Here is a 26,294-nt window from a genome sequence, read left to right as displayed (position 1 = left end):
ATATTAGGGTGCAGATTTTGCTGCACTTGTTTGAGGATGCCATGTTATATTGGCAGAGGCCCTGAGGTGCCATAACAGCAGAAACCCCTCCATAAGTGACCCCATTTTACAAACTAAACCTCTCAATGAATTCATCTAGGGGTGGCAGTCATTATATTGACACCACAGGTGTGTCAGACTTTTATACCATTGGGCAGTGAAGAAAAAATAATTTACATTTTTACCACCAAGATTGTGTGTTAGTCCAAAGTTTTACTTTTTTTACTTTTTCATACTGGGAAATGGGTAAAAATGTCACCAAAATTTGTCCCACAATTTCTGCTTAATGTAGAAATACCCCATATGTGGCTGTGCAGTAGTGCTTAGCCATACGGAGAGATTCAGGAGGGATGAAGCGCTATTTGTCTCCTGGAACGCAGGTTTTCCTAGTAGAATTTACGCATTCCATATAAAAAGCGTGTAAGTGCTAGAAAAACAGATTCTCCCCTCAAGTGACCCCATTTTGGAAATTAAAACCCTTTGGGAGTTTATGTATAGATGTATTGACGATTTTGACTCCATGGGTGTTTTCCACAAACGTGGATGTTGCTGAGTGGAAATTGCAAACTGCTGTTGTAGTGACCAGCACGCTGTAGTGACCAGTACATTATGCCCAGCTCATTCTTCTGGAGACATGCACCTGTAAATTAGGTGGGCTCTCTTTACTACAGAAGTGTGGGTGCTAAATGGGGTTTAGGTAGTACAAGAGATGTGGTGCACTCCGCATGGAAAAAAAAGGTGCAGGCTGAACACAAAGTCACAATGTCTATAGAAAAAACAGCCGCACACTCAAGACTTGCAGGTTTTTACGTGAAAGTTGTATTTTTTATTTTTAGTACAGGCATCACCAAATGCTTATTAGTGTTCAGAGAAAATGACGGATACTTTAAGTTACGGTTAACGTTTCGACCAAGGCTGGTCTTTGTCAAAACCACACTTTTAATGGAGGGTAGAAAAGGTACAGAGGCAGTCCAGAGTGGGTGGAGTCTGCAAGGGTCCTGTAGCACTGAGTCCGTCTCCTTGGTGATGCAGTCGCATCACCAAGGAGACGGACTCAGTGCTACAGGACCCTTGCTGACTCCGCCCACTCTGGACTGCCTCTGTACCTTTTCTACCCTCCATTAAAAGTGTGGTTTTGACAAAGACCAGCCTTGGTCGAAACGTTAACCGTAACTTAAAGTATCCGTCATTTTCTCTGAACACTAATAAGCATTTGGTGATGCCTGTACTAAAAATAAAAAATACAACTTTCACGTAAAAACCTGCAAGTCTTGAGTGTGCGGCTGTTTTTTCTATAGACTAAATGGGGTTTAGGCACACTGGAGCTCAGAAGGGAGGGGGGCATTTGAATTTGGGAGTGAAGAATTTGCTGAATTTCTTTTGAGGGGCGAGGAGCCATTTTGCTTTTCCACAGCCTAAGTGCTAGCAATAACGTGGAAGCCCACTATATTAACAGATGACGGACCTGAGTGGGGACTTGCTTTTTTGTGGTTTGAGTTGAAGCTTTTTATTTGGAACATTTTGCATAACATTTAAGATAACATTTATCCAGCGCTCTACACTGAGCACTTACTTTGGGGTTTCCATCTAAATCTCCTAGTGACGTGACAGATGAAACCCCCAATGGATTAATTCACTATAATGAGGCAGCAGAGTTACTCTGGACTCAGTCTGGCCTCTGTTCAGCATTGTCCTTTTCAGAAGTGCACAAAACTGTGGCCAACAGCACTTTTATGCAATTCTAAAAAGCTGGACACCAAGGGATCACAGGTGCTATGGCGTCCACAGTGCCTCCATCTGCCTCATTATAGAGAATCTTCCGCTGGGGGTTCTGTCTGAATCATGTAGTTCAGAGATTTACATGGAAATCCTAATGTAAGTGCTCAGCGTAGAGCGCAGGATAAATGTGCACCGACCCTTACTGTGATCTTTGGGAGGCAGAATGAAAAAATCAACATCATGTGAAGAATTGCTTTTACTTTTTTACGCCTTTCTTCGTGCAATATAAGTGATTGACTTTATTCTTCGGGTTGGTGCGATTACAACGATACCAGATTTATAGCTGGTTTTTATATTTGGCTGCTGTCACACACTTAATGACGCTTTTTATTGCGAAAACTAGTTTTTGCATCACAATATTTAGCCAGCTATAATTTTTCCATAATTTGGCTGACAGTCAAGTTATGGCTTGTTTCTTTTGTGGGACGAGCTGAGGTTTTTATTGGTACCATTTTCAGGCACATTAAATTTTTGATTGCTTTCTATTCTGATTTTTGGGAGACAGAATGAACAAAATCCAGCATTTCAGGAATTGCTTTTTTGTTTTTTTTTTATATCATTTTGCGTGTGGTGAAACTGGTAAGGCAGCTTTATTTTTCAGGTCAGTACGATTACAGCAATACCCAATTTATATCTTTTTTTTATGTTTTGGCACTTTTACACAATAAAAACTATTTTATAGAAAAAAATTATTATTTTTGCATTACTTTATTCTGAGAGCTATGACTTTTTTTCTGATGTTGGAGCTGTATGGTGGCTTGTTTTTTTGCGGGACAAGATGATGTTTTCAGCTGTATTATTTACATTTATGTTTTTTATCACGTTTTATTGCACTTTTTGTTCTGCAGTATGATAAAACATTATTTTTTTTTGCCCCGGGTTTTTTTTTACGGTGTCCACTGAAGGGGTGAACTAGTGGGACAGTTTTTTAGAGCGGGTTGTTAGACGTGTTGATACCAAATATGTGGTGTTTATTTTTGTTATTTACATAAATGTATTTCTTGGACATACATTTTTTGTTGTTGTTCATTTGGGGATTCTTAATTTTTTTTTTTTACACTTTTCAATATTTTTCTTAAAACTTTTTCATTGTCCCAGGATGGGACATCACTGTGTGGCATCGGATCGCTGATCTGATGCTTTGCAATGCTTCTGCACTGCAGAGCATCACATCAAGGTCTGACAGGCAGGGAAGGAAGCATCTCAGGTCCTACTCTCTGCAGGCACTGCAAAGCCACCTTCCCTGAAGGACCGCGCGGCCATCTTTCGGCTGGGGGTCTCCATGGAGACCATCAGGACAACGCAATCGCATCGCATTGTTCTGATGGAAGTGTTCAAGGAGCCCATTCCCTGCGTGATGCTCTTCTATGTTGCTGTCACTACTGTCAGTGGCATCAGAGGGGTTAAATGCCCGTGATGGGTGCTAGCACCGATCTTGGGCATTGCTGTAGGGTGTCAGCTCATACACGTCGCTGATACCCGCACCTGATCGATGCGGTACTCATTGTGAGGCCGCGTGATTGCAATGCTGTACATATACTGCTGTTTGCAGAAAAGCAGCTCCCGCACAGCAGTATACGTACAGAGCATGTAGGGAAGGGGTTAAGGGCACAAAAATTTAAAGTTTGAAAATTGCAAAATGTTCTAAATTTTTACCCAATTTCTGCTTTTTTTAAAAAATAAATGGTGATGAGCCAGTGTACTCATTGCTCAGGTGATCTGAGTAATCGTTAGTGTTCCGATATTTAGTTTTTGTCACCTCAGCTGAATGATTTACAGCTACTAAACAGCTTGATTACATGTGGGGATTCCCTAGCAACCAGGCAACCCCCACATGTACTCAGGCTGGCTAGTAGCTGTAAATCATTCAACTGCGGTGATGAAAACTAAATCTCCGAACACTAACAAATACTCGGAGATCACCCGAGCGTGCTCGGGAAAACCCGAGCAACGAGTACACTCGCTCATTACTATTTATGAACACAAGTCATATTGAATAACTTTTACCACTAGCATGAAGTACAATATGTTGAAGTGTTCCAGAGTTATTGCTTCATAAAGTAACACTGGTCATAATTGTAAAATTTGGCTTGGTTGTTAATTAAGGTCAAAATTGACTCTGGGGTGAACAACAATAAGAGCTTATACTACAGTGAAACAGGCTTGCACAGCATAGACCTGTACAATGTTATTATAAAACGTTTATGTGACTGAAAATATGTTGGGAGATCTGTATAAAACCCTATCCGTAAAAAAGAAAAAAAAACAAACAAACATAACACATTTATAATAACACCTACCCATAAACAAATTCACCTAAATCTGCAGTTTCACAAACTTTTTTCAAATGGTCCTGAACATTACAGCAGTGTTAAATGAAAAGCAATATTACCAGTGTGAGACATGTAGATCAGGAGAGCTGACTGTCAGTAATTACATGTCTCACACTGGTAACTCCCCCTTTCATTTAAAATAATATCTGGAGGCAGATGCTCAGCGAGATCTATGTCCAACTCATTGATCTTGATCGTTAATATACATTTTAAGAAAATTGTGGATTTTTCTGTAATAGGACATCATATCGCAGATATCAATGTATCCCTTTATTTAATTTTCATTGGCATGCATGACCATATAGACGGCTTAAGAGGTTTGGTCCTACTGACATATTTCCTTTAATAAGGCCACAGCCAGCCATAGTAATCGCCTGCAGTATTATGGCTGCCAGAATCAAGTGATGGACATGTCCAAGCCACATAGTAGCATGACCTGCTTTTACACGTCAAGTCTAGGAGGGTGGTCCTGTGCCCTTGACACCTCTTTCTGAAGACTGAACATTTGGTCACCCAGGTTGGTTAACAAAGATAGGGTCCAGTTAAGTACAGTTTTGTTAAAAAGTTTGTATTTGTGGAAATATTCTACAATTAAAGTCGTTATTGTCATACCAGCGACATGCTTCTTGGATAGAAGCCTAAATGGTCTGCATGCGAGCAGGTCAAGTGGTGAAGATAGATCGCGACTGGGTACAGGGTCTTGGATAATAGTAACTGGATAATGGCAAATCCAATGCTGCAAGTTTCTAATGAAATGCATTTTCTATTTCTAATTGATTTAACTTTATTCCTTGTGGTAGAAGTATTTACTGTAGGTACCGCTGGAGGTTTATACGGTCAGCACACTCTTGTGTGGGGGCATGCACTGATGTGTACAGCGCTTGTATACATCAAGTATTACATCCATTTCATTCTGTTTTCAGGAATGATCTCTTAATGGTTTGCCGGCAGCTAAACATGGAGGACTCTGTAGTCGAAATCATGCATCAACTTGGTGCCGATGAGAGTGGAAAGATCTCATTTCATGATTTTACCAAATGCCGTATGCAACTTGTGCGAGAGATCAGAAAGGAGGAAGTGGATTTATCTGACGACTCATGCAAGAACAAAAAGCTGCGCAGCAGAGTAACTTCTTGGCCTAATGGAAGTGACCACAGCCTAGGTGAGACTTCTTTAAATTGCAGTTGATATCAGCCTCATCCGTTATTTTTTAAAGGGGTAGTTCACAGACAACCCCTTCTCCATCACTATATTTCCCCCCAAAACCAGGCACCATTCCAGCAATGTTGGTGCCTGTTTTCCCGCAGCTCGTGAGACATTACCTGCAGGTGTTACGTGACATAACAATCAGCATCTGTGTCACTCACTCCTGTCCAGGTACATATGGCCCTCCATCCAGGTACACATGGCCCCCCCATCCAGGTACACATGGCCCACAATATCCAGGTTCACGTGCCCCCCCATCCTGGTATACATTACCCCCCATCCTGGCCACCCATCCTGGTACACATGTTCCCCTCATCCCTATACTGGTATACTTGGTCCCCCACATCCCCATCCTGGTTTACATGTCCCCCATCAAGCTGCACACATAAAAAATAAACGATTCAACTTGCTTTCCTTCCTCTCCCTCTCAGCTCGGCATCCTGTTCTGATGCCAGCAGCTGGTTTAAGCATGTAACAGCGCATAATGTCACTGCAAAGCGCCCCCTCACACGCAGAGTTCAGCTGCTGGAATATTCAATGTTTCTCACTCCCCAGACTATGGGAATGGAGAGCAGTGAATCTTCATCTTCTTTAATAGCGGGCACACTCGATCGCCCAGATGCTGCAGCAAACTGGCGGCTAACAATGTGCCACTATTAAAGAGAATGATGAATATTTACTGCTCTCCACTCCAGTAGTCCCTCCCACCTCTCGGCGCCGGCTTCAGTGCATAGAGGTGGGAGGGACTGTGGGCGTGGGGAGCAGTGAATATTCATTTGCTTTAACAGCGGGCACACATGTTAGCTGCAGCAGTTGGCTCCTGCCTCCTGTGACCTGCTCCTCTGCCGCTTCCGCTATCCCCCCACAGCCACACCGGACTAAGGTATATTTGTGACTATAAGACGCACCCCCCCCCCTTCCTCCATAATTTTGGTGGAATAAAGTTTTATAGTACGAAAAATACTGTATTCTTGTTATCCACACCTTCCTGTCCACACCTGCATCCTGCACAGTGTCTTCTGTGTTACCTATTCTTTGCATTCCTCTGTGAGATCCCGACTTATCAGTGTGAGTCAATTGGTGCAGGGGAGAATATGTCAATTTGTATGTTGTTGTTTTTTTTAAATCTGTCACCAATAGTTTGTATGCAACAACGTTAAAAAAGGGACTAAATACTAAGAATTTTAAACAGAGAGGTATTTCCAACATAAAAGTACAGTTGGGTTCACCAGAAGTACAGATAAAATCAATATTATTAAACTCCATTACAAATTAGGTTTGTTAGCAAAATCTACAAACTTTCTGCTGTTTGCATTAAATTAATCAAAGATAAAGCTAAATACCTCAACACTACTAAGGGCTTATTTGCATTACATGTCCTGAGGTGTTCAAAGAAATCTGTCAGTGTTATTTCACACACTCCCGCCACTGCACCACAACCAAACTCTTTATGTGTGTATTGTCTATCTAGACCTTTAACTAGCCAGTCTCTTCTTCCGTTATCGAGAAATTACTATTTGAATTAATGTGTAAATGAGGCTGAAGTGCTCTGGGCGGGTGGAAGCTCTTCCCAAGCCTTTGCTCCCCCAGCTTTATTCCCTGCCTAGCACCACATTCTGCTTGACTGACAGCTTCTTTGCTGTGTGACTTCAAGTAAAGGAACTGTCAGAGGACGGGCGGATCATTGTAATTAAGGGGGCAGAAAGGTGCATTGAGCCCTAGGGTGCAGCGAATACTGTTCATATACATTTATAATAAAACACACTTACTAAAATCTAGTGTAGTTTTTTATAGGGCTAATGAAGATCTAAGTACTTCATTTTTATGGGCGACTGACTCTCTTTAAAGGTATAGATGAACTTTTCTTTGCAAGAGCTACATGTATGTTTAACGTTCGAGGGGAGTGGAAATCCTGCTGACAGATTCTCTTTAAATGACTGCTGATGGGCTACATGTTTGCTGATCAGTGGTCCCTTAGGTAGCCTGTTTGGACAGGCTTCCAATGGAAAAAGCATGTTCTTTCATAGATCATTTTGTGTGCACAGGCTATCAAATATTTTCAGTAGCACATGTCCTGTTTACACAGGATGATGCACTGCAGAAAATTATTTTTTTTTAGGTCCATCAAAAGATTATTTTGCCTGACAAATAAGCTTTCTCGATACATGTGCTGTGTAGATACTTAGTCAAGAGCGTGGTGCAACCCGGTAAGAGATCATTCCTTTGCACAAACCAGACGGATAGAAACAGATAGCAAAGGCATTGAATGTTTCTAGAGATACAGTTGGAAGCAGAGTTCACACTTAGGCCACGTTCACACGTTCAGTATTTGGTCAGTATTTTGCATCAGTATTTGTAAGCCAAAACCAGGAGTGGGTGATAAATGCTGAAGTGGTGATGGGTTTCTGTTATACTTTTCCTCTCCTGATTTTGGCTTATAAATACTGATGTAACATATTGATCAAATACTGAATGTGTGAATGCGGGCTTATAATAACACTGGCTGCACTACCTGCACGTGCTAGAAAAGAGCAAGCGATATTCTGCTGCCACTTGATGAGTCAGGTAGTCAAAGTCCCTCAGTGACTGCAAGAGACCTTTAGAAAGATGGTTTCAATCATTCAAACCAAGAATATTGGTGACTGAAGGCTGTTTCCCATGGGCTAAGATTTCTGCATTTGCTGCAGGTTATAACAGCCAAGGGTGCTCTACTAGGCACTAAAGATGCTTTTCATGAAGGGAGTTAATAACTGGGAGACTGCAGTGACATTTTTTAATATTATTTGTGTTGAGCTCTATAAAATGTGTAAACTTTGCTAACAGACTTAATTTGCAATGGCAGGTGAATAATGATTGCTACTGTATTGGGACAATGACAGAATTTTCATCAGTTGAACGTTGTACCCCACCACAATAGTTTTTGTAAAGGTACCTTCACACGAAGCGACGCTGCAGCGATAGCGACAACGATGTCGATCGCTGCAGCGTCGCTGTTTGGTCGCTGGAGAGCTGTCACACAGACCGCTCTCCAGCGATCAACTATGCCGAGGTCCCCTGGTAACCAGGGTAAACATCGGGTAACTAAGCGCAGGGCCGCGCTTAGTAACCCGATGTTTACCCTGGTTACCAGCGTAAAATCTAAAAAAAACAAACAGCACATACTTACATTCACGTCCCCCTGCGTCCACTTCCTGACTGACTGAGCGCCGTACAGTGAGAGCAGAGCGGTGACGTCACCGCTGTGCTGCTTTCACTTTCACTTTGCGGCGCTGAGTCAGAGGAGGAAGCAGACTGCAGGGGACGCAATGTGAGTATGTGCTGTTTGTTTTTTTTACATTTTACGCTAGTAACCAGGGTAAACATCGGGTAACTAAGCGCGGCCCTGCGCTTAGTAACCCGATGTTTACCCTGGTTACCAGTGTAAAATATCGCTGGTATCGTTGCTTTTGCTTTCAAACACAACGATACACAGCGATCGGACGACCAAATAAAGTTCTGGACTTTATTCAGCGACCAGCGACATCACAGCAGGATCCTGATCGCTGCTGCGTGTCAAGCGAAACGATATCGCTAGCGAGGACGCTGCAACGTCACGGATTGCTAGCGATATCGTTATAATGTCGTTTCGTGTGAAGGTACCTTAACTTGTAAATGTGCCGGGTGGCTGATACAACTCTTGACAGTGGCTCTGGCTGTTCTACAGCCCCTTTAACCTCAGTCCCTCAGTCCTAATGGCCCCGTGGGCATTTGCCCCACTTAGCTGCATTCCTCAGAGTGCTGCTGCATAGAAGCATTGCAGAGCTCCTCATGTCTGTACCTGCCTGCTCTTATGTGTGCAATGCTCTGGTTCCATTGGGTGTTATAAATTCTTCTCTGCTCACATACAAGACTAGAAATGAATGTGAACATTTCGCAATTAAGAAAGTTGCATTGATTTTACTTTACATCTCAAAGGTGCCTTATCTGGAGCTCGGGAAAGCTGGGAATATGATTCTGGAGCACGCGATCTACAAAGTCCAGATCCACAGAACCATTTCGTTATGCAGAAATTTTTAGCGTTTGGTGGTAAGGCCACCACTCAGTCAGCCCTGCAGAAACTCCTTTCTCAAAGCTCGTCTCTTACCAACAATGTAGGGGGGAGCTACCTGGAGCTTGCTAACACTGTAAGTTACATATCTGTTTAATGTGATTTCTTGTTAAATTTTGCAACTTGTGGGCGAGTTTAGATATGATGGAAAATGTGGATCTTGTTACTGATTTTTGCCTCATTTTAGAGGGTGAAATATACAGGTCCTTCTCAAAAAATTAGCATATAGTGTTAAATTTCATTATTTACCATAATGTAATGATTACAATTAAACTTTCATATATTATAGATTCATTATCCACCAACTGAAATTTGTCAGGTCTTTTATTGTTTTAATACTGATGATTTTGGCATACAACTCCTGATAACCCAAAAAACCTGTCTCAATAAATTAGCATATCAAGAAAAGGTTCTCTAAATGACCTATTACCCTAATCTTCTGAATCAACTAATTAACTCTAAACACATGCAAAAGATACCTGAGGCTTTTAAAAACTCCCTGCCTGGTTCATTACTCAAAACCCCCATCATGGGTAAGACTAGCGACCTGACAGATGTCAAGAAGGCCATCATTGACACCCTCAAGCAAGAGGGTAAGACCCAGAAATAAATTTCTCAACAAATAGGCTGTTCCCAGAGTGCTGTATCAAGGCACCTCAATGGTAAGTCTGTTGGAAGGAAACAATGTGGCAGAAAACGCTGTACAACGAGAAGAGGTGACCGGAACCTGAGGAAGCAGTGGACTGAGTCTGGTGTGGAAACATCCAGAGCCACCGTGCACAGGCGTGTGCAGGAAATGGGCTACAGGTGCCGCATTCCCCAGGTAAAGCCACTTTTGAACCATAAACAGCGGCAGAAGCGCCTGACCTGGGCTACAGAGAAGCAGCACTGGACTGTTGCTAAGTGGTCCCAAGTACTTTTTTCTGCTGAAAGCAAATTTTGCATGTCATTCGGAAATCAAGGTGCCAGAGTCTGGAGGAAGACTGGGGAGAAGGAAATGCCAAAATGCCTGAAGTCCAGTGTCAAGTACCCACAGTCAGTGATGGTGTGGGGTGCCATGTCAGCTGCTGGTGTTGGTCCACTGTGTTTCATCAAGGGCAGGGTCAATGCAGCTAGCTATCAGGAGATTTTGGAGCACTTCATGCTTCCCTCGGCTGAAATGCTTTATGGAGATGAAGATTTCATTTTTCAGCACGACCTGGCACCTGCTCACAGTGCCAAAACCACTGGTAAATGGTTTACTGACCATGGTATTACTGTGCTCAATTGGCCTGCCAACTCTCCTGACCTGAACCCCATAGAGAATCTGTGGGATATTGTGAAGAGAAAGTTGAGAGACGCAAGACCCAACACTCTGGATGAGCTTAAGGCCGCTATTGAAGCATCCTGGGCCTCCATAACATCTCAGCAGTGTCACAGGCTGATTGCCTCCATGCCACGCCGCATTGAAGCAGTCATTTCTGCCAAAGGATTCCCGACCAAGTATTGAGTGCATAACTGAACATTATTATTTGATGGTTTTTTTGTTTGGTATTAAAAAACACTTTTATTTGATTGGTCGGGTGAAATATGCTAATTTATTGAGACAGGTTTTTTGGGTTATCAGGAGTTGTATGCCAAAATCATCAGTATTAAAACAATAAAAGACCTGACAAATTTCAGTTGGTGGATAATGAATCTATAATATATGAAAGTTTAATTGTAATCATTACATTATGGTAAATAATGAAATTTAACACTATATGCTAATTTTTTGAGAAGGACCTGTACAGCACATCTACAATCCCCATGTCTACACACAAGCTTTCAATGTACACTGCGTGCAGAATTATTAGGCAAGTTCTATTTTAGAGGATTATTTTTATTATTGATCAACGACTATGATCTCAATCAACCCCAAAGACTCATAAATATCAAAGCTTAATATTTTTGGAAGTTGGAGTGGGTTTTTTTTAGCTTTGGCTATTTTAGGAGGATATCTGTTTGTGCAGGTAACTATTACTGTGCAGAATTATTAGGCAACTTAATAAAAACCAAATATATTCCCATATCACTTGTTTATTTTCACCAGGTAAACCAATATAACTGCACAAAGTTTAGAAATAAACATTTCTGACATGCAAAAACAAAATCCCAAAAAATTAGTGACCGATATAGCCACCTTTCTTTATGATGACACTCAGCAGCCTTCCATCCATAGATTCTGTCAGTTGCTTGATCTGTTTACAATCAACATTGCGTGCAGCAGCCACCGCAGCCTCCCAGACACTGTTCTGAGAGGTGTACTGTTTTCCCTCCCTGTAGAGCTCACATTTTATGAGGGACCACAGGTTCTCTAAGGGGTTCAGATCAGGTGAACAAGGGGGCCATGTCATTATTTTTTCTTCTTTGAGACCTTTACTGGCCAGCCACGCTGTGGAGTAGTTGGAGGCATGTGATGGAGCATTGTCCTGCATGAAAATCACATCTTTATTGAACGATACCGACTTCTTCCTGTACCACTGCTTGAAGAAGTCTTCCAGAAACTGGCAGTAGGTCTGGGAGTTGAGCTTCACTCCATCCTTAACCCGAAAAGGTCCCACAAGTTCGTCTTTGATGATACCAGCCCATACCAGTACCCCACCTCCACCTTGCTGGCATCTGAGTCAGAGTGGAGCTCTCTGCCCTTTACTGATCCAGCCTCTGGCCCATCCTTCTGGCCCATCAAGAGTCACTCTCATTTCATCAGTCCATAAAACCTTTGAAAAGTCAGTCTTAAGATATTTCTTGGCCCAGTCTTGACATTTTATCTTATGTTTCTTGTTCAAAGGTGGTCGTTTTTCAGCCTTCCTTACCTTGGCTATCTCCCTGAATATCGCACACCTTGTGCTTTTTGTTGCTCCAGTAACGTTGCAGCTCTGAAATATGGCACAACTGGTGGCAAATGGCATCTTGGCAGCTTCACGCTTGATTTTCCTCAATTCATGGGCATTTATTTTGCGCCTTTTTTGCCCAACACGCTTCTTGCGACCCTGTTAGCTATTTGCCATGAAACGCTTGATTGTTCGGTGATCACGCTTCAAAAGTTTGGCAATTTGAAGAGTGCTGCATCCCTCTGCAAGACATCTCACAATTTTGGACTTTTCAGAGCCCGTCAAATCTCTCTTCTGACCCATTTTGCCAAAGGATAGAAAGTTGCCTAATAATTAAGCACACCTTATATAGGGTTTTGATGTCATTAGACAACACCCCTTCTCATTACAGATGTTGCACATCACCTGATTTACTTAATTTGTAGTTGTCTCTCAAGCCTGAACAGCTTGGAGTAGGACAACATGTATAAAAAGTATCATGTGATCAAAAAACAACTTGCCTAATAATTCTGCACGCAGTGTAAAACAAGGTGATTGGAAATGTAAATGTTATAAGCCGTCAGATGAAATAATTTCTGGTTTGGTTCCACTTGGTTCTGTATTGTCATTGGAAGAAATTTTACCACAAAAAAAGCCATTGGCTTCATGATGGAAGGGTTGATGGGTGAAAGGCTCCTGAGTAGGGGAATTGTCTGTCATCACTATACACTATTTCCTAGATATGTGTCTGGAGCATGAAATATCTTAATATTTTTAAGTAAATCTATGTACAATATTGTATTAAAAATGCTCATGCCTATTAAGATTTTGCATTGGTTGCCTCGTTATGCTTTTTGCAATAATTTGTAGTGAAATAAGAAAGATGCACCCCAAATTTTGAGGAGAAAAATAGGTAAAAAACCCTTAGTTTTAATAAAAAGGTGGTGTTTCTTACAATCCATGCGTCTCATTGCTTACCAGGGGTGGTGTCTGCGGTGAAGTGGGGTCCCAGGGTCGCTGCTGGAGGAGGCAAGAGCGGAGCGTTGCTGCAGTCTGATATGAGGGGGTGTTCGGATGGGTGGCGCGGTGCTGCTGCGGGTGTCCACCGACATTTTGTGAAAGGCCAGAGCCCCTGCAGTTCCATGGTTTCTTATTTTCCAGGAAAATGGCTGCCGGGGGCGGTGCATGTGCAGATGGAGATCTTGGCACCAAGATCTCGGGAGATGAGATCTCAGCGATGAGATCTCAAACACGCCCCTCATCCCCGCCTGCGGCCTTTAGCGACGCTCCACTCTTTCCTCCTTCAGCTGCGACCCTGAGACCCTGCTCCACCGCGGCTAGTAAGATATATCCGCATTATAAGATGCACAACCATTTTCCCCCCAAATTTGGGGGGGAAAAGTGCGTATTATAGTTAGAAAAATACGGTATATAATTTTGCTTCATGCATTTATCACACATGCTAATTGAAAGCAGATTGTAAAAAAAAAAGATGGCTAAAGGATTATTCTCTTATTAAGCTACTTTTAGTTAAACAGTATGAATATAAGCATGTTTTCAGTTGTTTTTTTCTGTTTTCATTCTCTTGCAATGAGAGCTTTTATCTTACATAGTGTCCAGCTTGTTTGCAAGTAGCTTGGCCACCAGAATCTGGCTAAATGTGTGCATTAGTTACTTTCCTGGAGAGGAGTTAACTCCTAAGATTCCAGTCAGCTCTCTCCAGCCCAGTGATTTCTATCCAGCCGTTAACTGCTCATTTTCCCCTCATTCCTGCTCCTATAATGTCCTTTAGAATTACAGTTCCCCAACTCCAGTATTGGCAGTTCCTAGAGCACTTCTTAATCACGCCTCTGACTTTCCTGATCTGCGTGCTTGTTCTAAGGCCCTGTTATCTCCCCAAGCAACCAGGAAATAAGGAGACTGCATTATACTGATCTGCTTAATAGAAAACTTGAGGATACCTCTTTAATTGAGGCTGTATTTAAAAAAGAAAATTTGGCAATCTTTACCAATTCACACTTGCTGCTAATTGTTCCTTTTTATTTAAAAATTCTTATTGTAGTGTTATATTTTTTGCAGATAGTGTAGCTTCTGATTAGCTGCTATGCATGACCTTATCCTTATTAGATACTGGACCTATTAATTCCAGAGAGAGATTTTCCATTTGTGACCATAAATAATAAAAACAAGTTTTCATCAAATTTATTTTTTAATGCACTTACCGTATTTTTCGCTTTATAAGATGCTCCGGATTATAACACGCACCCCAAATTTTGAGGAGAAAAATAGGAACCAAAACTTTTCTTAATAAAATGGTGGTGCTTCTTATAATCCATGCGTCTTATTGCTTACCAGGGGTGGTGGCTGTGGTGAAGCAGGGTCCCAAGGTTGCTGCTGGAGGAGACAGGAGTGTAATGTTGCTGCAGGACGCAGGCTGGGATGAGGGGGTGTTTCGATGCTGCCGCCGTGCTCTGTCCACGGTGTTGCAGTCACTGCGCTCTGTCCCTGGTGTTGCCAGGTGCAGCTGCCGCGCTCTGTCCCCCGCTGCTTGCTGCCGCGCTCTGTCCCGTGCAGCGTGGGGGGCTCTGCCGTTCCATCCATGCTTTCCTGTGCGTGAGCGCATGCGCAGATGGAGATCTCGGCACTGAAATCTTGGGAGATGAGATTTTAGTGCTGAAATCTCATCTCCCGAGATTTTAGTGCTGAGATCTCCATTTGCGCATGCGCCGCCTCCCGGAGGCCATTTTCCTGGAAGGAATCCACCACACACGCACAGGAAAGCATGGATGGAACTGCAGAGCCCCCCCCCCCCCCCCCCCCCGCTGCAAGGGACAGAGCACGGCGGCAAGCAGTGGACAACCGCAGTGGCAGCACAGATGTATATCTGCATTGTAGGACGCACCCCCATTTTCCCTCCAAATTTTGGGGAAAAAAGTGTGTCTTACAAAGTGAAAAATGCGGTAAATATCAATAATCATTGGATAAGCGCAGCCATATCCTCACTAATGTATAGAATAGAACCCTTTATCACATAGACTTAGAGTTTTCATAACAAAACATTTTAAGCAAAAAAATTAATTAAATGAAATTCCGCATGTTGTGCAGCTCTTTGGATTTGTGTTAGTGATGGGAGTAATTTTCCGGTGTACATTTTTGTCTATTAGGACATATTTAAATTATAACGAACAAGTCTTTTTGAGGACTTGAGTTAAAATTCATCTGTGATTCCCTGAAGACTGCAGCTTTAATTTATATGTGCCAGAAGTCTAATTAACAAAGAACAGATAGTAATTGCCAGACTAAAGTCAAGAAGGCAAAAAGTATGTGGTGTTGTAAATTTTCCTTTTCATCTTCCTGTCAGTATTAATGTCTATCCTATCATCCAGCGATCTCCGGGGTGACCCCATTACACGGATTATGATGGATTTCAGCCCACTATGGTGTTCTGGGAAGGAGCAGAAATAGCTGATATGTTTCCTGCATATATAGTGTATTTATACTGTGTCATAAAGCAGTAGCTGGCTTTAGATGACTTTCAATAAAACTTTCCAGAAGTGTATGATCCTTACTGCATCTACATTTATATGTCAGCATATTATGTAGACTGCATTTACCCAAACAGGACTGTTACAAATTAGCCCTTTTCTGAAAGGATTCCTTGTTAGTCCATTTGTAGAGGTGGGATTTTTAATAATAATAATAATAATAATAATAATAATTTTATTTATATAGCGCCAACATATTCCGCAGCGCTTTACAAATTGAGGGGACTTGTACAGACAATAGACATTACAGCATAACAGAAATCACAGTTCAAAATAGATACCAAGAGGAGTGAGGGCCCTGCTCGCAAGCTTACATTTTTACAACAATCCATGTCCCTTGTACCTCCCTGTTTAATGATGCAATTGTGTTGAATTTAGTTTAACTGCTGATGTGCAGTACTTTTATGAGGCCCTTGTCCTGATCTGAGATATTAACCCCTTCAGCCCCTAAGCATGTTTTCACCTTAATGACCAGGCCAAATTTTACAATTGTGACCAGTGTCACTTCATATGGTAATAACTCTGGAACGCTTCAACCGATTCCAGTCACTTTGAGACTATTTTTTTCGGGACCTATTGTACTTCATGATAATGGTAAAATTTCTTCCATATGACTTGCATTTATTTGTGATAAAAAGGAAATTTGGTGAAAATTTGTAATATTTTCCAATTTTTAAAACTTTGTTTTTAACCCCTTAATGACCCCCGATACGCCTTTTAATGGCGGCAGTTAAGGGTACTTATTCCTCAGCGCCACTTTTTAGCAGCACTGAGAAATAAAGCTATAGTGCCCCAGCGTTGGAAATTCTCCGGGGTCTCGGCTATCGGGGGTAACTGAGACCCTGGAGAACATGATTCAGGTCGGTTTTTACCGTCCCCAGTGTTGCGATTCATGAAATAACTGCAACCGCAAGAAAAAAAAGTTGGATTTCCTATTTATTTCTCTTCTCTGATATGATCTAGCACATCAGAGGAGAGAGAAATATTTTCCCCCAAGTCCCCCCCGGAACCTCCGGTGTCCCCTGTCCCTCCAGCTCTGTCCCCTGGCCCTCGACGTCTTCTTCTGGGAAGAAAATGGCAGGCGCATACGCAATGCGCCTGCCGAGATCTGCCTGCCGACACCCAGCAACAATACTAGATTTTTCCTATTGGTTCATTTGATCACTTTGATAGACACTATCACAGTGATCGAAATAAAAAAAATAGGTAAAAATAATAAAATATGTATTTATTTCCATTTTTCCATTAGGGTTGGGGCTAGGGTTAGAGCTAGGGTTAGGGTTGGGGCTAATGTTAGGGTTAGGGTTGGGGCTAGGGTTAGAGTTAGGGTTGGGGCTAGGGTAAAAGTTAGGGCTGGGGCTAGGGTTGGGGCTAGGGTTAGGGTTGTGTTGGGGTTAGGGTTGGGATTAGGGTTAGGGGTGTGTTGGGTTTAGGGTTGGGGTTAGGGCTGTATTTGGGTTAGAGTTAGAATTGGGGGGTTTCCACTGGAAACATCAGGGGGTCTCCAAACGCAACATATCGCCCTCAATTGATTCCAGCCAATTATGTATTCAAAAAGTCAAACTGTGCTCCCTCCCTTTTGAGCCCTGCCATGCGCCAAGACAGTGGCTTTCCCCCACATATGGGGTATCGGCATACTCAGGAGAAATTGTACAACAAATTTTGTGGTCCATTTTCTCTTGATACCCTTGTGAAAATAAAAAAAAATTGGTTCCAAAGTAAATTTTTTTGTGGAAAAAGTAAAATGTTCCTTCCACATTGCTTTAGTTCTCGTGAAGCACCTGAAGGGTTAATAAACTTCTTGGCTGTGGTTTTGCGCACCTTGAGGGGTTCAGTTTTTAGAATAGTGTCACTTTTGGGTATTTTCTCCTATATTGACACCCCAAACTCGCTTCAATTGTGAGATGGTCCCTGAAAAAAAAAAGGTTTTGTTAATTTTTTTGTTGGAAAAATGAGAAATCGCTGGTCAACTTTTAACCCTTATAATGCCTTAACAAAAAAAATAGTTTCCAAAACTGTGCTGATGTAAAGTAGACATGTGGAAAATATTATTTATTAACTATTTTGTGTGACAGCACTCTGATTTAAGAGTACAAAAATTAAAAGTTTGAAAATTGCTAAATTTTCAACATTTTTCCCAAATTTCCGTTTTTTTCATAAATGCAAGTTAAATCAAAGAAATTTTACCACTATCATGAAGTGCAATATGTCACGAAAAAACTGTCTCAGAATCAATGGGATCCGTTGAAGCATTCCAGATCTATAACCTCATAAAGTGACAGGTCAGAATTGTAAAAATTGGCTTGGTCATTAAATACCAAATTGGCTCTGTCACTAAGGGGGTTAATATAAAACTTGCCCTCATAAATATACTACTTGGACAACTCCTTATCATACTCCATGCTTGGCCCCGATAAAATAATATATCTTGTACTACCCTCCCATGCCAGCGCCATTCCCACACTGTTAGCGCTCGCGTTACCGGGGCTCATGTGTTGTGTGGCACATGGTGCCCAGTGCCCAGTCAGCGCTGGCAACACTGTCTAGACCTTCAGACAAATCAAACATCAAAAAAGAAGTCTTGGCTGCAGCCGCTCTGACTTATTCTTCATGTTCAATTTGTACGAAGGCGGATTCAGTGACGCTAGCGCTGATTGGGCTCCGGGCTCATGTCATAACAACTGCACAACAGCCGCGGGAATGCGAGTGCTGACACCCCGAGAACGCCGCCAGCACAGAACGTATGTGTAATTTTTTTTTTTTTTTTTTTTATTGGCTCCAAACATTTTAGATCAAGAAGGGGTTGCTCTAATAGTGGACAACCCCTAGAAGTAAGCAATAGAGACTAAAAAAAATTAATTAATTAATTAAAAAGTGTAGTTGGCAAACTATCCCTAGCCCCAACCCTAGCTCTAACCCTAGCCCCAACCCTAACCCTAATGGAAAAAAAAGCTATACTCCCCTCGGGAGTGGGCGCTGTTCCAGCTCTCATGGGGCCCGCATGACATTGGCTGCAGGAATCGCATGACGTAACAATCAACGGCCACTTCACTTTCCTCTCCTTTGAACAAATCGAACATCTGGAGGACATGAGAGCTTCTGGAAAGCAACTGCAGTGAAAGGCGCCGCTAGATGTTATTTTATTAGGGGGAAACATGGTGACTGAGAAGGTGTTGTCAGACTTTATTTCTACTGCATCTGCATTTTATTTAGAAAAACCTGTTGCTGTTCTCCTTTTTAAAGACATGCAAAAAATATAGTTTTAATTAAAATAAGCTACCATCTTATCATGAAATAACCTGAGGAGCTTTTTCTATTTTTATGGCTTGTAAACCTTTTACTATAGATCTGCTAATCATAAAAATCTCTCCTGTAATTACCAGGCTGATTAATATTGCATTGTGTGGCGCAGTGCGCCGTATGTGCACAATATTAATTTTTAGATTATTGTTGAGTGTAAAAAGTATATCCTTACTGCAGTGCAGCTGTCTTTGGAGCTGTGCCTTCACCAATATTAATAAGCCATTTCTAGTGTTATCCAATATCCAATTTCCTTTTGTAGGAATATTATGCCGTGAATGGGGTGGGAAAAGCTTTCCCTTTGTTTAATAAGAAAATATCCTTTCAAAGCTTCATTTACCCTATTCATCCCTGCAGAGTTATTATAAATAACAAAAATCTAGTTTAGATGTCTGTAGGCAATGGTTCAGGAGCGCGTTTTATCGGATAATTTTTCTTTTACACTTTTGACTTCAAACTATGTTTTCATTAAGGTTCACATGTGGCAGATATGTTGCAGAAGAAAAAAAATCTTTTGCATACATTTCAATGGCTGATTTTGAATTTCCGGAAAGCCACATTCAGATGAATAGGTCACAGAAACTCTGAAAGAAATCTGAGATTTGTTAACTTGTCCTAAAACAATATTTCCAAGCCAATGCAGTTGCATAGGCCATACATGTTTAATGTCGGTCCAAACTGTGAATTTGGTGGCATCAGCTGATAATTATTATTATAATCTAATTTATAAGGTGGTGGGTGGCATTCACACTGAAAACAATGAGTAGCCTTAGCCTGGTTTCACACATCCCTCAAGAGCAAACTGTTCTTGCACTCAAAGCCCCAGCTCGCCCCTTGTGTCTCATAGGCATATATAAAGCAGTTAGCTCATCTTGGGAGACCCTCTTTCGATGCGAGAACATTTATTATTTCATGGATTTGTGAGATACGCTTTAAGGCCCCTGCACACATTAGAGTGATGTGAGGCAAAACAGCCGATATCAACAGGTTCTGCAGATGTTATAATGTATATGAGGGTGCCGACTGACTGGCCAGAGGAGATGCTAATCATGGATCTTCAATTTTGGTCTGCCCATTGCATTGTTCTCCCAGCATAACTCGACGACTGATGAGTCAGTTGGCAGCTTTCTCATAGATAACACGTGTGCACTTGTCCAAGTGAACGCTCGTGTATGTGTTAAGTCGGCTGAGATGGCTATCAGAGGAACAAGAGGCCAATGCATTGGTCAGGTCAAGAGCCATCTAGTTTATACAGTTAGCTTTTGGCTGCATTCACATTTGCATTAGAAAGTGTGAAATCAACTTCAAAAATATGTCACACATAAAACATGCAGTGTCATTTGCTCTAGCCCTCGGCCAGCTTTGCAATGGGCGGCAGTGCTTGTTCCGCCGCTCCTTTAATTTTTCTCTAACGTACGGACATCCTCACTGAGCATTTACTTCTGAATCCTGTAGTGCATACAGTGCTGGAATACATCTTTGTGCTGGCTTGTTTCTGTCGAGATGTCTTTTAAAGGTGGAGTCGGCGCTCTCCTTCCTCCCATCCTGCTCTTGTGGGATGTACAGTATGTACACCAGCCCCAGTGTCTCATATGTGATGTTTACTAGTCTTAGTGTCTCCTATGTGATGTATGTATACCAGCAGCAGGGTGTCGTATGTGATGTATGTATACCAGCCCCAGTGTCTCAATGTGATGTATATACAACTTTTTCTGTGTCTGTGATGTATGTATACCAGCTCCAGTGTCTCCTATGTGATGTATGTTTACTAGCCTTAGTGTCTCCTATGTGATGTATGTATACCAGCCCCAGTGTCTCCTATGTGATGTATGTATACCAACCCCAGTATCTCAATGTGATGTATATACAACATTTTCGGTGTCTGTGAGGTATGTATACCAGCCCCAGTGTCTCCTATGTGATGTATGTTTACTAGCCTCAGTGTCTCCTATGTGATGTATGTATACCAGCCCCAGTGTCTTATATGTGATGTATATTCAACATTATGGGTGTCTGTGATGTATGTATCCGACCCCAGTGTCTCCTATGTGATATATGTACACCAGCCCCAGTGTCTCCTATGTGATGTATGTTCACTTGCCCCAGTGTCTCCTATGTGATGTATGTTCACTTGCCCCAGTGTCTCCTATGTGATTTATAAACAGCAGTTTGTCTCTCCTATGTAACAGCACATATGGAAACCACTTAACCTATGATGTATACAAAAATGTACATTTCTAGTCTGTGAGATTAGTTATCTTTTTTTGCAAGGTGTGATCTGGGTGTACATGGGCAATTGTTCTCCACATGTCTCAATAGGTTTTCCTGTCTTTAACATTTTCTCCTGTATTCCCAAAGCACCTTACTAGTCGAGTTGAATTTGTATGAAGTTTTCGCTAGTGTAGATGAGATGTATTTGTGTATAACTCTGCAGATCCGCTGGAAATCTGCAATCACCCAACTTAAAAATAAACACATACTGAACATAGCAAATACTATACATCAACTTCGAAATGAATATAGATTAGCCACAATGTGGAATAAGTGACATACATTTGCTAGTGGATGAATGGTAGACCATTCGGAAAATTACTAGAAACCAAAAAGCGAACCCCGAACTTATGATCTAATAGGAAAAATGTGGAACAATCGGTGTGACTATAAAATACCTTTATTGAACAAAGTGGTATATCTGTGTGGTCCAAGTGTGGTGCACACCCCTCTCTATTGTATGTTTTTACTCTTGTAGTTATTATTGTCCACTTGAAGTGCGGGCACATTTCTTGCTTGTAGTGCTGCCGTTTACCACTTTGCTTGGTGTGAAGATAAAAATACCTTTATTGAACAATCACCCAACTTTTCTTGAAAGCGGTATATTAAGGAATCTGCTTATTGGGATAACCTAAGTGATCAGCCAATGGCTCATCCAGTGGTGACTTTTCTAATTGAAGTGGAGTTGCTCATTAATGGCTGCTTATGCTATTAGTGCCGTATTTACACACTCCATAGAGTAGAGGATTTATGCTTGGAAAAGTGTTGCCTCTGAGATAAACCTTCTGCTTGTGTATATTTTCAGCTTGCTGGTGCCTTTTGCTTTGCGTTTCCATGACTGGTCATGAGGGGGAGTTCTCAGACAGATTAATGGCCCAGCTTTTCCCCAGCACAGCCGCCTTCACTGTTCTCTCCATTGGCAGTCTGAGGACATGGTGCCAAAGTCACTGCTCGCTAGAGACACACTTCCCACACGATGATCCCAATCTCTGCTGCCAAGTAGCACTTCAGAAATTATTTGTGTAGTAAAATGTGACGTGAATTGTCCTTACATACTGGGATGTTTTATGACGGCGCTCTGGAGTTTAATGTGTTAGAAGCTAAACTGGATACCTGGGAATTTACCCATTTGATTTGAGATGCAGCGATAGAAGTAGTCATTGCCAAATGGATGAAAGCAGACAGGGGTCAATGAAAAGAGCGAGTGTAGGGAGATGGAAGAGGTCTGTCATCTTCTGCTGAAATTGGACAAGGTGAATAGGTGCCTCTTGTCAAATTTGTTGGCGGCTGTAGCCCATGTATTTTATTGCTGAGCTTTTTGCACGTACCAGGTTTGGTTTATGTTAATTTGTAACATAAATGCTGAATTTAGCAAGTCTGTTGTTGTTTGGAAGAGAGCATCTGTTTATACCATGTGGGAAATAAATGACATTGCTGTTAAACTGTCCATCCACCGAGTGATCAGAATAGCCAATCTCCTCATTCACGAGTGGTATGCACAGCACACGTTGGCTTGTTTAGCATATAAAGGAAATCTCTCATTTTATGGCCAGTAAACACGAGAATTTAGGCTGTATCACAAAGAGAGCATTTCCTCTAGGGGTATGTTCACATCAGATCCGCATCAAAATCCACATGAAAAAAAAATGCAGCAAATACCCTTTCATTTGTTTACATTGGGAAATCCACTTTTTAATACAGCAAATTTATTTGTAAAGTTTTCAAAACCTTGTTAGAAGAAAAACTTATGAGTGGGGAAAAAAAAGGAAGCGACATGTCACACTGATTATTTGCTGTAAGAATAATGCTGCGGAAAATATGAACCTTTCTGCATATTTTTTTTGTATGCGTTTTTACTTGCGCTTTTTTCCCTTTTAATCTGAATGGGTGGGTGAAAACTGTTTAAAAAAAAAAATGGTGACATCTCCAAGGGTGCCTAATTAATGCAATGCCGTGGACGTGCTTCATTTCAAAAAGTACACTGACCCGTGGCTGAAAAGATAGTCACCACCAGGGCCGCCATCAGGGCATTACAGCCATTACTGCTGTATGGGGCCCGGTCAGCAGCAGTACAGAGGGGCCCGCAGATCCGGGGCCCCACTGTTGTGCTTCTACTGATCGGGCCCCATCATGCACTAAAATACTGTGCACTGCGGCGCACATGTCGGCGCTGGGGCCCGGGAGCCGTCTAGGAGCTGTGCACGGCCATCTTACCTAGTCGGCTGCACAGCTCCTGCTCGGCTGGAGCTAGAATGTATGGGCCCCCTGCAGGTCCTGACTACAGCCCATCCATTCTAGCCAGTAGCGTAGGGGGGGGGGCATCGCCCCGGGCCCTGTCACATGAAGGGGCCCACGGGGAGCCAGGGCAGGGCCACTTCTGTGCCGAGGCAGAACACCACATAGGAGCAGAGCAGTATAACGTCTGCTCCCGTCTGACAAGCTGCACGCTGGCTACTAGCACAGTGACGGCTGCAGTCTCCCCCCTGCAGTGAATGGTTTCGCCCGTCTGACCTGATCATGAAGCTTTTCCTGGCTGCAATTTTCCTCACTCTGTGCAGGCTGGGATTGGCTCAGGCACGCTGGGTCCTAGTGCCCACACTCTGCATGTCACTGACACTTCCTGGTCCTGCAGTGCAAACGTTATCAGTAAGTGCTGGGGATGGGGCATTTTAGGTTTATTAAATTCAGGTATGTCACTATGAGACCCTTGGGGTATTGTGGGGGCTGAAAGTGAGTGAGGGGGGACAGGGTACTGGGGGGTGAATGTGAGACCATGGGGGTGTTGTGGGGGCTGAAGGCGGGTGAGGTGGGACAGGGCACTGAGGGGTGGATGTGAGACGATGGGGGTATTGTGGGGGAGGGGGACAGGTCACTGGGGGCTGAATATTATAATGTTATGTTATGATAGTATATGTACGGGGAGGCTGGAGATGGGGGGTAGGGGGCCTTTGATACGTACCACCTGGGTATTTTATGAGTGTTAGTATAAGGAGCCCCCATACAGTAACCAAGAGCTGCCTCACATTTACAGCACCACTTCCAGGTGCTGACAACCCTCGTCCCCTGCCCCCTGTCTGATACTCACCTTCTGGCGTCTTCATCTGTTTTAGGCTACGTTCACATTTGCGTTGTGCGCCGCAGCGTCGGCGACGCAACGCACAACGCAAATGTGAACGCATGCACAACGCAGCGTTTTGTGACACATGCGTCCACTTTTGCATGGTTTTGGGTGCAGAAAAAACTGCTCTGCGCCCTGACGCATGCACCACAGCGACGCAAGTGCAACGCATGTCCATGCACCCCCATGTTAAATATAGGGGCGCATGACTCATGCGGGGACGCTGCAGCGCCCGACGCTGCGGCGCAGAACGCAAATGTGAACGTAGCCTTAGTCTCTGCTCGGCTCCGTCTCCTGCAGTTTGTGGCCTGTCCGAGGCTCCAGTGTTTCATGGAGCAGCGCAGAGGTCACTAATCAGTGTGAGTCTGTGGGAGCCTCGTTCTCACTCTCAGGCTATGTGCACACAGTGCGGATTGGCCGCTGCGGATCTGCAGCAGTTTTCCATCTGGTTTACAGTGCCATGTAATCCTATGGAAAACCAAATCCACAGTGCACATGGTGCGGAAACGCTGCATTGTATTTTCCGTAGCATGTCAGTTCTATTTGCAGATTCCGCAGCATTTTACACCTGCTCCTGTATAGGATTCCGCAGGTGGTAAAACGCAGGTGAAATCTGCACAAAAAACTCAGGAAATCCGCAGTAAATCCGCAACAAAGTGCACATAGCCTCATAGTCTTACATTGAGCGCTTTTGACATAGCTTCTAACTTCTGGCCTGTCAGAAGCTGTGCTCACAAGTTTGAGCAGCGGCACTGCAGCAGTGCCCCAAAATACTGAATACGCCGGAGGATGAGTAAATGTCCATCAAACTGTGTATACGGGAGCTGCGGGTCCATCATACTGTGTATAAGGTAGCTGTGCACACATCATACTGTGTATAAGGGAGCTGCGGGTCCATCATACTGTGTATAAGGAAGCTGCGGGCCCATCATAATGTGATAAGGCAGCTGTGAGTCCATCATACTGTGTATAAGGGAGCTGTGAGTCCATCATACTGTGTATAAGGGAGCTGTGAGTCCATCATACTGTGTATAAGGGATCTGTGAGTCCATCATACTGTGTATAAGGGAGCTGCGGGCCCATAATACTGTGTATAAGGGAGCTGCGGGCCCATCATACTGTGTATAAGGGAGCTGTGAGTCCATCATACTGTGTATAAGGGAGCTGCGGGCCCATCATACTGTGTATAAAGGAGCTGCGGGCCCATCATACTGTGTATACGGGAGCTGCAGGCCCATCATACTGTGTATAAGGGAGCTGCAGGCCCATCATACTGTGTATAAGGAAGCTGTGGGCACATCATACTGTGTATAAGGGAGCTGGGGGTCCATCATACTGTGTATACGGGAGCTGCGGGCCCATCATACTGTGTATAAGGGAGCTGTGAGTCCATCATACTGTGTATAAGGGAGCTGCGGGCCCATCATACTGTGTATAAGGGAGCTGTGAGTCCATCATACTGTGTATAAGGGAGCTGTGAGTCCATCATACTGTGTATACGAGAGCTGCAGGCCCATCATACTGTGTATAAGGGAGCTGCAGGCCCATCATACTGTGTATAAGGAAGCTGTGGGCACATCATACTGTGTATAAGGGAGCTGGGGGTCCATCATACTGTGTATACGGGAGCTGCGGGCCCATCATACTCTGTATAAAGGAGCTGGGGTCATCATACTGTGTATACGGGAGTTGCGGGCCCATCATATTGTGTATAAGGAAGCTGTGGGCACATCATACTGTGTATAAGGGAGCTGGTGGTCCATCATACTGTGTATACGGGAGCTG

At 43.0% G+C, this 26,294-nt stretch overlaps 1 protein-coding gene across 1 annotated transcript in view; it reads left to right on the top strand.

Annotated features, from left to right (window-relative positions):
* MCC (MCC regulator of Wnt signaling pathway) overlaps positions 1-26,294 on the top strand; it is a 452,211-nt gene that overhangs the window by 75,436 nt on the left and 350,481 nt on the right. Inside the window, exons 2-3 of the mRNA XM_077290460.1 lie at positions 5,075-5,313; positions 9,312-9,520. Of these exons, the coding sequence (XP_077146575.1) occupies positions 5,075-5,313; positions 9,312-9,520 (448 nt within the window). The remainder of the gene's footprint in view (positions 1-5,074; positions 5,314-9,311; positions 9,521-26,294) is intronic.

Source organism: Ranitomeya variabilis, chromosome 1 (assembly GCF_051348905.1).
Source record: "Ranitomeya variabilis isolate aRanVar5 chromosome 1, aRanVar5.hap1, whole genome shotgun sequence".
Classification (NCBI taxonomy): domain Eukaryota; kingdom Metazoa; phylum Chordata; class Amphibia; order Anura; family Dendrobatidae; genus Ranitomeya; species Ranitomeya variabilis.
This window is presented reverse-complemented; position numbering and strand designations above follow the sequence as displayed.